The 15,701-nt window shown below is 35.1% G+C and overlaps 2 protein-coding genes across 3 annotated transcripts in view; one reads left to right on the top strand and one right to left on the bottom strand.

Annotated features, from left to right (window-relative positions):
* Window positions 1-2,049, bottom strand: part of LOC125652045 (ADAMTS-like protein 4) — a 36,442-nt gene extending 34,393 nt beyond the window's left edge. For both annotated transcript variants that reach the window (XM_048880944.2, XM_056166739.1), the window contains exon 1: window positions 1,715-2,049. In XM_048880944.2, coding sequence (XP_048736901.2) covers window positions 1,715-1,728 — 14 coding nt within the window. In that variant the 5' untranslated portion in view covers window positions 1,729-2,049. The remainder of the gene's footprint in view (window positions 1-1,714) is intronic.
* Window positions 2,050-10,896: 8,847 nt separating this feature from the next.
* On the top strand, window positions 10,897-14,138 carry LOC125651929 (uncharacterized). The gene is made up of 4 exons (XM_048880778.2): window positions 10,897-11,274; window positions 11,420-11,488; window positions 12,999-13,262; window positions 13,851-14,138. Exons 2-4 carry the CDS (start codon window positions 11,425-11,427, stop codon window positions 14,009-14,011), a joined length of 489 nt encoding a protein of 162 aa, XP_048736735.2. The 5' UTR covers window positions 10,897-11,274; window positions 11,420-11,424; the 3' UTR covers window positions 14,012-14,138.
* The last annotated feature ends 1,563 nt before the right edge of the window (window positions 14,139-15,701 follow it).

Here is a 15,701-nt window from a genome sequence, read left to right as displayed (position 1 = left end):
TGACATTCGTACTTTTGTTTCAAATTAAGTGTAATTTTTTTTAATTCTCAATTCCATCAAAATGACGTAGATTCGGTTTTATGACATCACAAGCATGACGTTTATTTTCGGTATGTCGACATAAAAGGTTAATTCTTATGCACTTTTTCTTCTTCGCAGACTTTTATAAATTCCATATCTTTACCATAGATCTATCGTTCCAGTACATATATACATGTACATGTATGATAGAAAACTTTTGTTTGTTCAAAGTAGATTTCTATGTTTTTCGGGGGGAAACAGTCACAAAAACTAAATCTTATTAAAACTAAGAATTTGCGTCACTTCGGATGCTATGTGCTCGAAACGACTGTGTATATTGGAGACAAATTATGTGAAAATGTGTAGGATACAATTGTGTATGAAATAAAAGCAGATTTAGTCTTGCCTTAAGGCTTAAAAAGTTTGGTTTTTATGGGGTCCGAGAAACGCTCTTATCATTCACCGTCCTTTGAATTTATTAAAACAATCAGAATTCAATCATTGAAGGTTTTTTAATTATGTTGTAAAGTGAAGAAATCTTAATGAATCTAAGGCCCAACTATTATATCCCCTTAAACAAACTATCGCTTTTAATTAATTGGTTTGTTTTTTGTTTGTTTGTTGTTGTTTTTTTGTTTGTTTTTTTTTTTTTTTTTTTTTTTTTTTTGGCGATTAGATATATTTAATGAGTGCATTATTAAAATATAAGATTTAAAAACTGCAACCAATACATACGATTAAACGATTACACGATTACAACTAAGAAGCAGCTGCCTTCTTTCTTTGATAATTTAAAGTATTGAGAACATCCGCGGCAACATGATTAGAGAATTGGATTCCATTTCTTTAATTGAATGTAAGGAATAGTAGAGAAATACCATACCTACCCCTTGTACATTTGTACAAGGAGACAACTATATGGATTTTTAAAACAAAATATTTGGATGAATTTGCAGTTAATGATCAGGTATTACGAATACGGGATTAGAGCGTGCATACAGAGTGATGAATAAAGCACAACCAGTTTCCCTTGCGATTCGTGAGGGCTTTTACTACATTAATATGAGACGTTAACACTATTTTCACAGCGGGTCATAATCGTTTTAAGCTTTTTTATATCGAGAGGGCATTAGGCGTTGAAATTGAAAAGTTGCGATATGGATGCTAAGGAATGTTTATCGCATTTTGTGTTTTATATGGTCCAGTTCGCCAGATGACGAGATTTTTTTTTAAAAATCACACTATAAGAAATATGCCAAGAGTTAGATTTATAATGCAATAACATGATCTAAACGCATAATATGTACCCCAAAAAAATAAAGGGTTGTAGTGAAGTTTTATCATCATTGTAATCATGAAGAATGGCAAAATAATTATCTTGTTTTCAAATATATTTTCTGAAAGAAAAAAATGTGGCACACTTCGATTTTGTATACAGGTGCAGGTTTTCTTTCTACACAAACATTTACAGGGTTATTTAGTGGAAGAAATGTGTACAATGTTAAAAGAGGGTCCTTAGCCCTGAATATCAGTGGCCGACATCGCAACCCCCTTTTCAATGGAGAGACAAACCCGAACATCAGCTCAATAGTTTAAGACATATCAGCGGTATCAATTTTCGTAAATTTAAAGATAACAAACTAGTTAATTGCATGTACGGCAAATTAACATGCCACGATTTAATAGCTCTTACCTGTCTGCCTTCATGTTGTCAATTGGTTAAACAGTTAAATTCCACGGATTTTCCTCAGTTTTCTGTTTATAATTTTAAGTCTTCAATCCGCAAAACTCACAGTGGTTATAAGTATAAAGTTGAAACTGGAGAATTTTTCCTTTAAAAAATTAAATATTTGCTGTAATCATGGTCCTATATAAAAATAATGTCATTTTCAAAATCTTGTCACGTTTTCAGACAACAGATCATAAACACTGTATCTCTAAGAAATTAAAGAGCACGTGAACATATCCGGGCTTCCTCTCTCATCGCATGCAGAGTTTAAAGTTAAAACGCGTAGGAGAAGAAGGGGGAAAAATCCTTGCACACACCACGCTTCACGCTTGGCGGCGCGAGTAATTTGTCAGAGGTCGCATCAGACATAGAGGGGAGACCCAATACACGGCTTACAAAGGGAATATCTCTCTTGGGTTGTTCCGTATTCTACCGAGAAATCGTCTGACTGATAGTTTTACCTTTTGATGGATGTGGGGTCTCATTCATATATGTTTACCCCCTGCAGTTATGGCTTTTCTGGCTGATTTCTTTCTTTTCAATATTAAATCTGCGAAAGCTTTATAGAAATATATAGACGTCTCATTTTTTTGTATACAGAAAGAAGACTTGAGATATTTTGTGATTTAGGCTTCGTCAATATCGAGAAAACTTATGCTCTAAGTTTAAACCTTTGGACTTACTTAAAACATTTTCCTAAGTCAATCCGAAACCTTTGGCAACGAAATAGTTACTATTTTAATCATTCGGAATTCGAACTTGCTACATTTTTGACCCACGAGCTTTCGACAAAACTGTTTACCACTTGTTGAATCGCGGAAACAAACATCGTATTTTAAGTTTCTTGTTTAATTGTTTGTTTATTTTACGTCTCGTCGAGAATTTTTCACTCATATTGAGACGTCACCAGTTGTAGGTTAAGTTCCATAAATTCAGATCTATGCTTAGCACTCAGGGCCGCGACACAGAACCTCCGTTTTTAATGTCATATCCGAAAGACATTTGAATGCCGAGCGTTTGGCAAAGGAGCAATCACTATCTATGTTTCCATCCTAGGTTTGATGCGACTTTGGCATGAGCTGGGTTCGAATTCACGACCTTCCGGTTACGAAGTGAAAGCTCTATCACTGAGCTACCGGGCCAATGTATTCCAAGTATAAGAAATGAATACTATACACAGGGAAATATTCGCCCCCATTTTATTTTGCCCTTGTTGTTAGTGGGCGAATTAAATAAAGATTGGAAGAAACAGTTTTCTATGTCATCTCTCTTTTAACATAATTGTGTCAAGGCGAATTAAAAACGGAACAGGATTAAAAAACATAGCGGAAGTAATTATACTTCATTCAGTATATGGATGACGAAATATTTTCATCGATTTGTATTTTTTAAGACTGTCCCGATGACAAAGATATATGATCAATTTAGTTGTTAGGATATAAAGTTGTTTCAAGTATTTTAACATAAAATTCGAGATATCTCTAGCATGTATATATGAATGATCCTTCAACAATGTCATTTTAATATGTGATTCGGTGCTTCTGCATCTGACTTACGTCATCACGCAATTCAAGCTCTAGATACTTACTTGTTCACCTGAGCCGAAAACTAAAGTGAGCTTTTCTGGTGACCTGTTGTCCGGTGTCCGTCTGTCCTTCTCTTTTTTCCCTATCAGAACCACAGGACCAATTTCAACTAAACTTGCCATAAAGCAACCTTGGGTAATGGAAATTTGAAAAGTGGTGGGTCACACCCATTTTAAAGGGGAGAAAATAAAGAAATAATGAAAATACGGTGGCATCTTTTAAAATTCTTCTCAAGAACCACTGGGCCAGAAAAGACAAAACTTGTCTGAGAGCTTCCTTAAAGAATGTAAATTCAGAATTGTTCAAATCATACCTCCTCTAGGTAGGATGGGAACACAACCAAGGATCAATTTTCCGTGGGGATATATTTAAAAATCTTCCCAAGAACAACAAAGCCTTGATAAGTCATATTCATGTGCAAGCAACCTCAGGCAGCACAGAATCAAGCTCGCTCAAATCACGAACGCAGTGGGTAGGCTGGGGTGACAATATGGGATCAAAGTTTTATTTTGGAATATATAGGGTAACAATAGTTTTTTCCCCTGAAGTAACAGGGCCATGATAAATCATACTATTATACAAGTATCCCCAGGTAGTGCAGAGTTAATTTTTTTTTTTATTTGTGGCGCCTGGAGTTGGATGAGACCACAACAGAAGGTGAAAGTTTTACATGAGAATATATTTTTGTAAAATTCTTATGAACAGCTAGGCTATGATTAGTCTTGTTAATTAGGTAGGCATCCTCAGGTAGTGCAGATTCAGATTGGTTGAAATAAATGTCCTCAAGGGTAGGGTGAGGCCACAACAGGGGATAACATTGGAAGTTTTTAATACATGGAATTATATAGGGAATAAAACTTTAAAAATCTTCCCTCAGAACATTAAGAGAAGCAGGAATAGTGGTAATTAGTATGGCAAGCATCCTCAAATAGTTCAGATTCAAGTTTATTCCAAATTCTGGTCGGAATGGGGGGGGGGGGGGGTAGGACTTCAATAGGGGATTGCAGTTTTATATAAGAATATTACATCTTTTTTTTAAAAAATCTTATTCTCAAGAGCAGCAAAGCTAGGATTAGCAATATCAATATGCAAGCATCTCCGGGTAGTGCAAATCAACGCCCTGGGTAGGTTTAGGCCACAGTTTACATGAGAATTTAGGGGGGGTTCAATCGTTTTAAATATGGACATACCGTTAGGGTGGGGCTGGAATTGGGGACAACATTTACATGATGCATGAATTTAAGGGAGGATGCCCCTGTGTTGTTTAAATTTAAATTGCGTTAACTCTTGGCCTCGTTTGGCTTAGGTGGGTTCATAATATGTGTTCAAATTTTTTCATGGGAATAAAGAGGATAACAGTTCTTTAAAAAGGTATCCTGAAGAAGAGCAGCAGGGTCAGGCTGACTTAAGGTGAGCGTTGTGACCCGTGGGATATTTTTATCCTTTTCGTTTTTATACTTCCTTTCAATGTAGAATTCCAAAATAATTGATAATGCTACACAGTTCAGGTTCGAACCAATTAATCCTGAATTTATTAATTAAACTGTGTCAGATATGCTTAAAGAGAAAAAAAAACCCGGAACGTTTACCAAGAGACGGGTAACTGTCATGACTTTGATAAACAGTAAATCTTGCTTCTTGCATTACATTTGTCAGGCTTGTCTTTCTTGCTGTAGTAATGTACTTTAACATATATTGTATGTTAGTCTCGTAATATTTATTTCAAAATCAATCAAGTACGAAATCTTTATAGATAAAAACATTGCATTGTCATCGCATAAACACTATTACAGCACAGGAATAGAAAACATGAAACTACGAGAATGTCAAATGACGCACGCGTAATGATATAGAAGGTTTACTTTGAGGTTAATGGTTAATAGTTTTTGCCTAGTCTATTGGATGAATTATAGATTCTAAACTAATCCTAACTACAATGCTGTATCAATTATTTGGTGGTTTAGTGAATTCAAAAACATCTTATTGAAAAATAAGTTGATGTTACAGGGGCTTCAACCATCCCGTCTAAAGTCAGCAATTCGCAAATTCAATGGTCGTCATAATGATCGCAAATACAACCTGTCATTAGGTCCAATGCTGTCGGGCATGCTTCATATCAATTGTTAGGTCGTTCTTTACATACTAATTTTAACTATGGATCACTCCTTTTACCTAACCAAGATATAGAGGTCACAGCGGGTATGACTGGTCAACAGGGTATACCTACTCCTCATATAGGCACCTGATCCCACCTCTGGTATGTACAGGTGTTCGTGTTGGCCTTACTCTTCATTTTGTATCCTTTATGGGATTTATGATATTGATAACATTTCATTATTTTTCACTTTTCATTCGATACCAAAATATACTTTACAATGTATTGTCAAACTGATACAATACTGGGAATATATCACACTGATTCAATACTGGAAATATATCATGCCGATACTATACTGGAAATATATCACGCCGATACAATACTGGAAATTGATCACACTGATGTAATGCTTCAAATATATCACACTAACACAATACTGGAAATATAGCACACTAACACAATACTGGAAATATATCACACTGATGTAATACTGGAAATATATCACACTAACACAATACTGGAAATATAGCACACTGATGCAATACTGGAAATATATCACACTGATGTAATACTGGAAATATATCACACTGATGTAATACTGGAAATATATCACACTGATGTAATACTGGAAATATATCACGCTGATGCAATACTGGAAATATATCACACTAACACAATACTGGAAATATATCAAACTGATGTAATACTGGAAATATATCACACTGATGTAATACTGGAAATATATCACACTGATGTAATACTGGAAATATATCACACTAACACAATACTGGAAATATATCAAACTGATACAATACTGGAAATACATGTATATCACACTGATACAAAACTGGAAATATATCAACTGCATGGTCACACTGAAATATATCACATGCAACGCACGTTGTATCAGGTATGGGTAAAAATGAAATCAAGCAAATAACTTAAAGACAATTGATACTTGTAAGCAAAAAAAAAAAAAAAAAAAAAATGGACGCTTGATTTGATATGTATTTTTGGCTCAGTTTTGTTTTAATAAGTACAAATATTGAATTCCTTAAGAATCAGGAACTTATATTCAAAAGTTTAAATGTAGTACCCCCATATACCTCTATACCAATTTTCCCCATTGTTTTTGGACTTGGGAAATCATGGGAATAAATTACATTCCATATCCGGTAAAATGTATTCATTTTACTCATAAAAATTCATTTCATCATTTTTTTTTAACTTTACTTGTAGCAATGGTTGAGTAGGCTTGGATTTCTCGAAAGAAACTTAAGTCGAAACTTGGACTTAAGTCTGAGATTTTACTAAAATTTTGACTGTTCAAGTAAAAGAAAACTCAAACTTAAGTTTGAGATTTGATCGAGAAATCCAAGCTGGGTACCACATGCAGTGAAAATTTAAAGATTCTAATTCTGAATACGACTGAAATCTGCTGATAACTGAATTTCAAAAGCATGAGGATGTGGTCGGTCGTGATGATGGTTGGATGTTGTTATTTAAACAATAAAATGCTTTCTTTGTTGTTTCATTGGGTGATAAAGGTAGCTAGCATTGCAGAAAAAATTCATAACTCGTGTAGGAAAGACATTTTATTGTTTATATTTTCATGTATTGTGGAACAAAGTCGACAAAGGGTTACTTATACCAGTATATTTTGAATGATATTAGCTTACAAAAGTACAAAAATGTACTAACAAAAACTATAAATAATGAACAAGGAAATCATAGTTATAAATCTATATATATATAATCTGGTGTGATATGTTAAATATTGAACTGTGTCGGCTTTGTGAACATTGTTCTCTCAATGAAGTTGTGGATGACTATCAGTTTCTTTTAAAATGTTCATAATAATATCAGGAAATTATATTTTATGCAATTTACATCAAGAGGTTTATAGTGTTAAACTAAGAATAATATCAGGAAATCATATTTTTTATAATCTATATCCAGCGCTTACAAGATTGATCACATTTCGTTGTCTTCACCTTTTCATCTAGTGATAACTCTATATATGTTATATTTGCCTAGCATAATGAAAAGTCAGAAAGATCATTGTTAACTCTGTCTGTCCTTCCGTCTGAAATGAAAGTGAAAATAATGAACAGTGATCAATCTCATAAATCCCATAAAGAATATAAAATTAAGATTGGGACAAACACGGACTACTGGATATACCAGAAATGGGATAAGGTGCCTAGGAGGAGTAAGCATCCCCTGTTAACCAGTTTCACCCTCCGCGACCCCTATATCTCGATCAGGCAAACGGAGTAGTTCGTAGTAAAAATTAGTATGCAAAGAACGGCCTAACAATTTGTATGAAACATGTCAGACAGCATTTGACCAGACGACAAGTTTTATGTATGTATTAGATTGTTATAACGATTATAGATTTGGCAAAATGCTGACTTTAAACAAGATTGGTAAAACCCCTGTAATATCAACTTGTTCGTCCATGGCCTGATTCGATTATAAAACCGATCATAAGCAGAACATGCTCTAGTGTATGGAATTAAATGAGAGACATATAAACCATATGTAGGTGAAAATGGAATATTGCTATATTTCTAATTATTAGAACGTCTTCTACATGGCTTTGCATATTACTGGACATATGATGTAAATATGAAATAAGCTTTGGAATTTTCTATTAGGGTTAGGGAATCCAAACTAGAACCAAGAAATGATCGAATTTATCAACACTTGCTACTGGGACTCTTTCAGTGATCGAATTTATCCTTACTCGCTACTGGAACTCCTTCAGTGATCGAATCTATCAATACTCGCTACTGGGACTCCTTTGGTGATCGAATCTATCAATACTCGCTACTGGGACTCCTTCAGTGATCGAATCTATCAATACCTGCTACCGGAACTATTTCAGTTGTTGTAAAATTCGGACAATAACTACAGGTACTGGTGTGTAGGGAACATGAACGCTATTTTCCGGATAAGTGATTTTGTTATAGATTTTGGACACTAGTTCAATTCCATTTGTAAGTAACTACATGTATATAGTCTAAACTAATGAAATTCATTTGGATTACACTTGTAAGGAAGCATACTACAAAACTTAATTCGGCAAATGACCTATATTTTCCAGAGATCCATTCCAATTAACTCTATATGACGTCGGTGGCCTAGTGGTTAGGTTGTCAGACTCTCGACCGAAAGGTCGTGGGTTCGAGTACTGGCCGCGGCAGGACCGACGTTGTGTCCTTGGGAAAGGCACTTTACATGAATTTCCTCACTCCACTCAAGTGGAAAAGGGTTACCTGGCTATAGACAGTGAAAGATATTGTTAGAATGTTAGTGCTCTAGCGCCTATAATGGCAGCTTGCACTGTATGCTTCCCAGGAAGCTGAGAAAGTTCTGGATTGATATAAGGTCAGCCGGGGTAATAATGTATTGTAAAGCGCTTTGAGTAGCATACGCTGGAAAAAAGCGCTATATAAAACAAATCATTATTATTATATGCTAATATAGTGGTGAAACCTGCTTTCCTCTGATACCAGTAAGGATGCCTTCAACGAGACATGTTTCTGATGTTCCAATGGACGGAAGCCTCATTACATTTTGGAAGCAGGACCATTTTATGATATCTAAGTATTCTATTGTGATGAAACTTGCATGAATGTCATTATGATACATTGTAGAGTATCTCAACTCAAACTTGCTTCAAATGTCACAACATCTTTACATACACTGTATTATTGTAATATTAGAGCCAAACCAAACACCATTGTTATGATATTCCTGTCTACTGTCTGCTTCCAGTTTCTCCTTGTTGATGCTGCAGGATACGTCTAAGTATTGCAGTACTTATATCTTTATCTTACAGTAATTTCTCATTATCTTTCCGATATTCTAAAATACAAGCTAAATCTTCAAACCAAAAACATGTATATGTACCCTATGATGACAGATGGAATGTACCACAATATTAAGAATATCCTATGAAAGGTAAAGATAACGAACAGTGTTAGTTTTGATTACGGGTTACTCCGTTTACCTGGTCAATATATAGGGTTTACAGTGGGTGTGACCGGTCAACAAGGGCTACGTGCTCCTGCTAGACACCTGATCTCGCTTCTGGTGTGCCCAGGGTTTAGTGTTTGCCAGACACTTAATTTTGTATTTTTTTGATGATTTATGATATAGCTAGATCACTGTTCGTTGTCTTCACTTTTTCATCTATGTTGGACGCTTGTCCAGTTATCTGATTAAATATCCGGATTCGATTTTGTCTTCTTTAACTCCGATATAACAATATTTCAGCGATTCTGATTAAATGATTGAAATTAAACGAAAGTGTTAGTATTTACCTCCAAATAGTGATAACTCAAAGATTACAACCACATAATTGCATGTCAATTTTTGATCATATTTTATAATGCGTGGACATTTCTGCAATATGGACATGAATATTACAAAGCCAGTTTTGTATTGCATTCCACGAGTGAAGATCACGAGGGCGTGTCAAACATTAAACACCTGGTGAACAGCAACAGGTGAATGCATGGAGCTTGCGATGGCGAAATCAGCCAAGGACACAGCGAAATAGATGGGTTTGGTCCAGGGTCTCTATAGAGGTTTGGTCTGTGTTTTGTGGAGGGGCTTAGTCTGTCAAGAGGTATGGTTTAAGGTTTGTAGATGGCAGCTTTGATCCTGTGCACAAGGAGTGGTTTGGTCCGATGTCCGTGCAGTGTTTGGCCTGTACTGTGCAAGGAGTTTAATGGGCACATTTGTATAGATCCATTCATAAAAAGGTGAAGATAACGAAAAGTGATCAATCATAACTCCTACGAGGAATACAGAATTAAGAGTAGGGCAAACACGGTGCCTGGGAGGAGTAAGGTCCTTCTTCGACTGGTCACACCCGCTGTGAGCCCTATATCTTCATCAGGTAAACGGAGTAATTCGTAGTCAAAAATCCAGGGCCGTAAATTACATGGAGGCGGAGGAGGCAGCTGCCTCCTCCAACTTTTGAGCCAAAAAAAATTAAAATTTAAAGTTCATTAGAATTTATGTTGTTTCCAATAACTAAGAACATGATACCTCCCTTAAAAAGCATTCCAAATCTTTCTTTTAGAATGAGTTAGTCAAGTAACATCTTAGAAGGTCCTAGAATCAAGGATTTTGCACGAAACGTGTTCAGTGTGCACAAAATGTGCTCAGCGTCTGGGGTCCTGGGCGGCCCCCAGACCCCCGCCTAATGTCCTGCCTCCTCCAAATTGAAGGTTAATTTACGGCCCTGAAATCAGTGTGTAAAAAACGATATGCAACATATCAAACAGCAATTCACCCAATTTGATGAAACAGTTTCAGGAAAATTATATATTTAGCATTCAAAAGAAAAAACAATAAAATCCTTTCTAAATATTTCTGTGTTATCAGTTGTATTGTGATACTACGCAGTTTGAATTTGAACATGTGATCGGTGTGGGTTTTTTTTTATGATGAAAAGCATACAGCAATAATCATCAAACATATTGACTATTTGTCACAATTTAAAATGATCAGCGCATGAATGAGTCATAGAAAAAGTTGACATGGTTTTCTAAAATGTATGTCAGATTATACAAGGTGTCCTGTGGGAGGACAATGATTAGGTTAGGTTTGCTTACATACAGAAATGTCAAAACTACACACAATCCACAGTGGCAGTATTGTATATTGGGATATTTTTGTGAAAACAATGCCACCATTTGAGTCTATGCAACCCAATTTCAATGAAAAACATTGACCTGCGAAATTTCCTGATTTTCGTTGACTCGGTTATAAAAGCCCAACAATTTCTGAAGGTCTACAGTCCTGTGTATCCTGGTCAAAAGGTAAACTATGATTTTATTGAATTAAAAATCCCGCAATAAAACTTTTAATATAATGTTATTGAATTTTACGTCCACTTATTACACGATAAATATTCATGATTTGTTCATATATATATATATATATATTTTTTTTTTTTTTGGGCAGAAATAATGATGACCTTAACGATGAATAATATATTTGGAATGATGGCCGTTTTCATCTGTTTACTTACAGGTAGGCAATGATTATTTCACTTATTATGTCCTGAGATTTTATATCACGAAGATTAGTAATACCACTACTTCTTTAGTCTGAAACAGCACTAGTATCTGACTGCGGGGAGATAACACTTAGACGAGCTCACGTTTGTTTTATAGAAGCATGTAGTGGAAAAGTGAGACTAAGAGCGAGATCGTTTTTATTGTATTGCTCCGAATCCTGTTTCCTATCTAATTTTGTGGATAATTGTGTGTAATTAGTTATTGGCCAGATATACATGATCTCACGTGTACAAGGAGTGAAAGTATATGTTGTTAATTTTATACGATATAAAGTAAGTTGGGGACGTTTACACATCATGTATGATGTTATAACAGCGCGAAGTGGTTTGTAAAAGAGGGTAAACTGTGCCTTTGTATCGTATAAAATGAGTAGAAATTACTTTCATCCCTTATAAGTTAATTTCAAAAAATTTATTGGGGGTATTTCGAAAAACGTTTATCAAGAAAATATCTTTTTATGACGTTCAGCAATATTGTTGCACAACAAATTGGAAACTTACTCTCAATTGATTTTAATTCAATATCGTATCACTAAGGATGTCAAAATTGATAAAGAATGTCGCTCATGTAGGACCTTAATTGGCCTTGTGAGTTTTTTCTTAAATGAGAGTTGATTTTGTTTTACTCTTCGGCATGCAAAATATTTGAAAAGTGCATCGTGTTTAAACATCTATGATTATGACGTAATTTTTGCGATAGTTCTACATTATAACGACACGAAGAAGACATTCAAGGTAGCGACATTTTTTGTGTTTAAAATTCTGTATGGAACACCGACAACAATCTTATTCTATGCATTTTTATCGATGGAATTGCCATTGATACTTTAGTTTATGGAGCATGGGCTGTGCTCACATTGAAATTCATAGAAATCAAGAACTTTACAAATTCGTATGCCCTGTCCTCGGATGAGATACAGAGGTAGTATATGGTCTGCACGTTGTACTTGAAATTAGGCACACCGTAGAGATTAGTTCAAATGGTACTTAACAGAGATATTAATGCTAAAATTACATCTAGAACTTTGAACGATTACTTGATTAGCTTTTTCGATCGAATTCTCAGATATTGATATGAAATCGCGTTTGATGTTTCAGGGGCTTCAACAATCTTGTTTAAAGTTAGTATTTTGCAAATTCTATGGTCGTTATAACGATCTAGTTTGCCAGTACAAACTGTCATTTGGTCAAATGCTGTCTGACGTGTTTCATACCTAATGTTAGACCGTTCATGGCACACTGATTCTGACTAAGATCAAGATATTTTGGAGTCAAGGCGGGTGTGACCGGTCAACAGGGAATGTTTACTCCTAGGCACCTGATCCCACCTCTGGTGTGTCCAGGGGTCCGTGATTGCCCCACCTCTCTGTTTTGTATTCCTCATAGGAATTATGAGATTGTTTACTGTTTGTTATTTTCACCTTTTCATGATATTAAACATGTAATGATTAATATACATTTCAGAATCAAGTTCAGTGGGATTTGATTGGATGACTGAGATATGTAGGTCAGGGTTGTGTTTTAATGGTAAATCCGAGTGTCTTCATTCCTGTAACCGGATTTGTGGGGGAAATAAAGGACAAGGGAACTGTAACTTTCAAGGTTTCTGGACACGTGCTTACATTTGCTGGTGTAGTTATGATCAGTCAGGAACAACAACGCACGTGAGCAGCAAAACCACACTTTTACCTGTCCTGATGTCGTCAAGTCAGAGGACTACCGTCACCGGTGAGAAAACGTCAATATGTCTTGTAAACTGTTAATGTTTGTATCTTTGATACATATATACTGGTAATGTCCAATGAGTCATTTTAATATTCCCAATGTCAATCATCAACGGTGAGAAAACGTCAACACTCAATTGGTATATCTCTTGATCATTGTATACTATTAATATTTATTCAATCATTACCATATTGTCATTCAACATTCTATATTTTGTTCATAGACGTATTGAAAATCCATCATAAAACAGATCTTGAAAATATCATTATCGTAACATCACTAGCTGTAACTGACACCACCATGCCAACTGAAAATGGAAACACGTGTAGTTGCTCTGTTTGTTGACTGACAAGTACGGAGTACTTTTTGATCACATGTTAATTGAATGTAAATATAACTATCAACTATTTTCGTGCTGAATGTACATAAAATGATCATAACTTCTCAAAAGTTGTACATGTAGTTCAATGTGTGGTCTATATAAAAGAAAGGTAATTCAAAATTTTATTGATATTTCATCGAAAGGTATAAAATACCAGTCTATGTTCCACGATACAACTGTCTATTGATTGCTGGTGTGTCTTTATACAGAAGCGGGGGATTGTGGGACAACGGATTGTTTCCGTGTAAGAGACATGTGCGACAGTGCTTGTCTCACTCGTTGCCGTCCTCAGCTGTACTCCTGTGGTTTGAGGTGGCACGGTCGCTATAAATGTCAGTGTATTCAGGAAGTTGCCGTGCAGCTTTTATAGACTACACACAAGAAGACGGCCATATTTGATACCACTTTTCTCTGTAGCCGATGTACTGGACATATAAATATTATTATATTATATAATTTTGTCTTCGATATCTTAAAATAAATACTAATTTTCAAAAACAAAACCATGTTTATGTACACTGCGATAACAAAAGAAATGGACCATCATATTAAAAATATCACATGAAAAGTGAAGATAACGAACAGTGATTAGTTCAGACTACCGGTTACTACGTTTATTGTTCAAGATATAGCTAACAAAGGGTGTCACCGGTCAACAAGGGGTGTATACTCCTTATAGACACCAGAACCCGCCTTTGGTGTGCCCAGGCTCCGTGTTTGCGCTATATTTACAGGATTTATGAGGTAGATGGATCAGTTTGTTATCTTCACTTTTTTCATCTATGTTGGACGCTTGTCCATTTGTGGTGAAATTACATATTTTGGATAAATTATTGGTTCTATACTGTATAATAAATTTCAATTTCATTGGATCTAATGGGGGGGGGGGGGGGGGGTTATGTACAGTGTTCATAATACCTTTACAGATTATCCACGTTTCAGGTGCGTGCGATATTTGATATAACATTCCTTTGTGGCCTGTGTACTGAACATATTCTAGTATTGTATACTTCACAATGTGTATACTGATAGTAAAGGATTATAAATATTTGATATTCCAGACCTGACCTGTAGTACTGGAAATATCAGTAAATCACATCAGCTCCTCGATCCGCTCCTTTTTCAATATCGCTACATGTTGTCGTGTAGCGACATTGAAATAAAGTGCACCGCCACGGCACATGATACGCCCGTCACATATTGTTAACATGAACATATCACCATGAAGAGATAGGTATGCATGGAACCAAATGTCATCCTTCCTTTAAGAATCTTACCCACTTTATGGCCTCATGTGACATTGCTTCAAATATTGATAATGTAAGCTTAATGATTTTTAAAAGGATATAAAAACATTTTCCCAAATGTTTTCAATGAAATGATTAAAGTGCAAGATAGCCCTTTATCCAAGCAAACAACTTACAATAAATGGGAGTACTCAAAAAGGCTGATTTATTCAACATATCAAAAAATACATATATCAGTATCTGCCTTTGTCAAATCTTCAAGTATAAAAGTAAAATATGCATGGTGATGTCAATATAAATAAATATAGATTAAAAACGGTTATTTCAAACACTGGTGCATCTCCTATGGTGTAGTTATTAATTAGAAAAAAATAATACATCATATATTTCTCAACTGGTTGTGTTAGACTTGAGAAATGCACATCTGCAGCTTTGCTCATTGTATTTTAAGGAATGAAGACCAATGCACAGCGTAATAAAACATCAAACATTAGTCATTATGTTTATTCTTAGACTGTAAAACTGTCATCTTAGTGAGACATGACAATCTGCACCTTGTTGTTGAGATATAAAATAAAAATATATTTTACAATATCATATTAATTCTTAAACTTTATACCAAATTAACTTTCAAAGTAATGGCTACCAATTAGAACTGTTCTAAAATTTGACAGATCAATTAGAAGGCCAGATTCCTCTGCCCAATTCCCGATTGCAAGAGATATAGATAGCACCTCCTTGATCAGATTGCTGTAACAGAAATCTTCTAAACTCATTAATTAATCTGTAATTTGACAGAATGCAATTTTTCTG

This window comes from Ostrea edulis, chromosome 5 (genome assembly GCF_947568905.1).
Source record: "Ostrea edulis chromosome 5, xbOstEdul1.1, whole genome shotgun sequence".
NCBI classification, from domain to species: domain Eukaryota; kingdom Metazoa; phylum Mollusca; class Bivalvia; order Ostreida; family Ostreidae; genus Ostrea; species Ostrea edulis.
Note: the sequence above shows the minus strand (reverse complement) of the source record. Positions and strands in the feature narration are given on the sequence as shown.

Coding starts and splice junctions, on each gene's coding strand:
- LOC125651929 (XM_048880778.2), top strand. CDS start 11,425: ATGATGACCTTAACGATGAATAATATATTTGGAATGATGGCCGTTTTC. Junction 11,489..12,998: donor TTTCATCTGTTTACTTACAG/GTAGGCAATGAT, acceptor TATACATTTCAG/AATCAAGTTCAGTGGGATTT. Junction 13,263..13,850: donor TCAGAGGACTACCGTCACCG/GTGAGAAAACGT, acceptor GTCTTTATACAG/AAGCGGGGGATTGTGGGACA.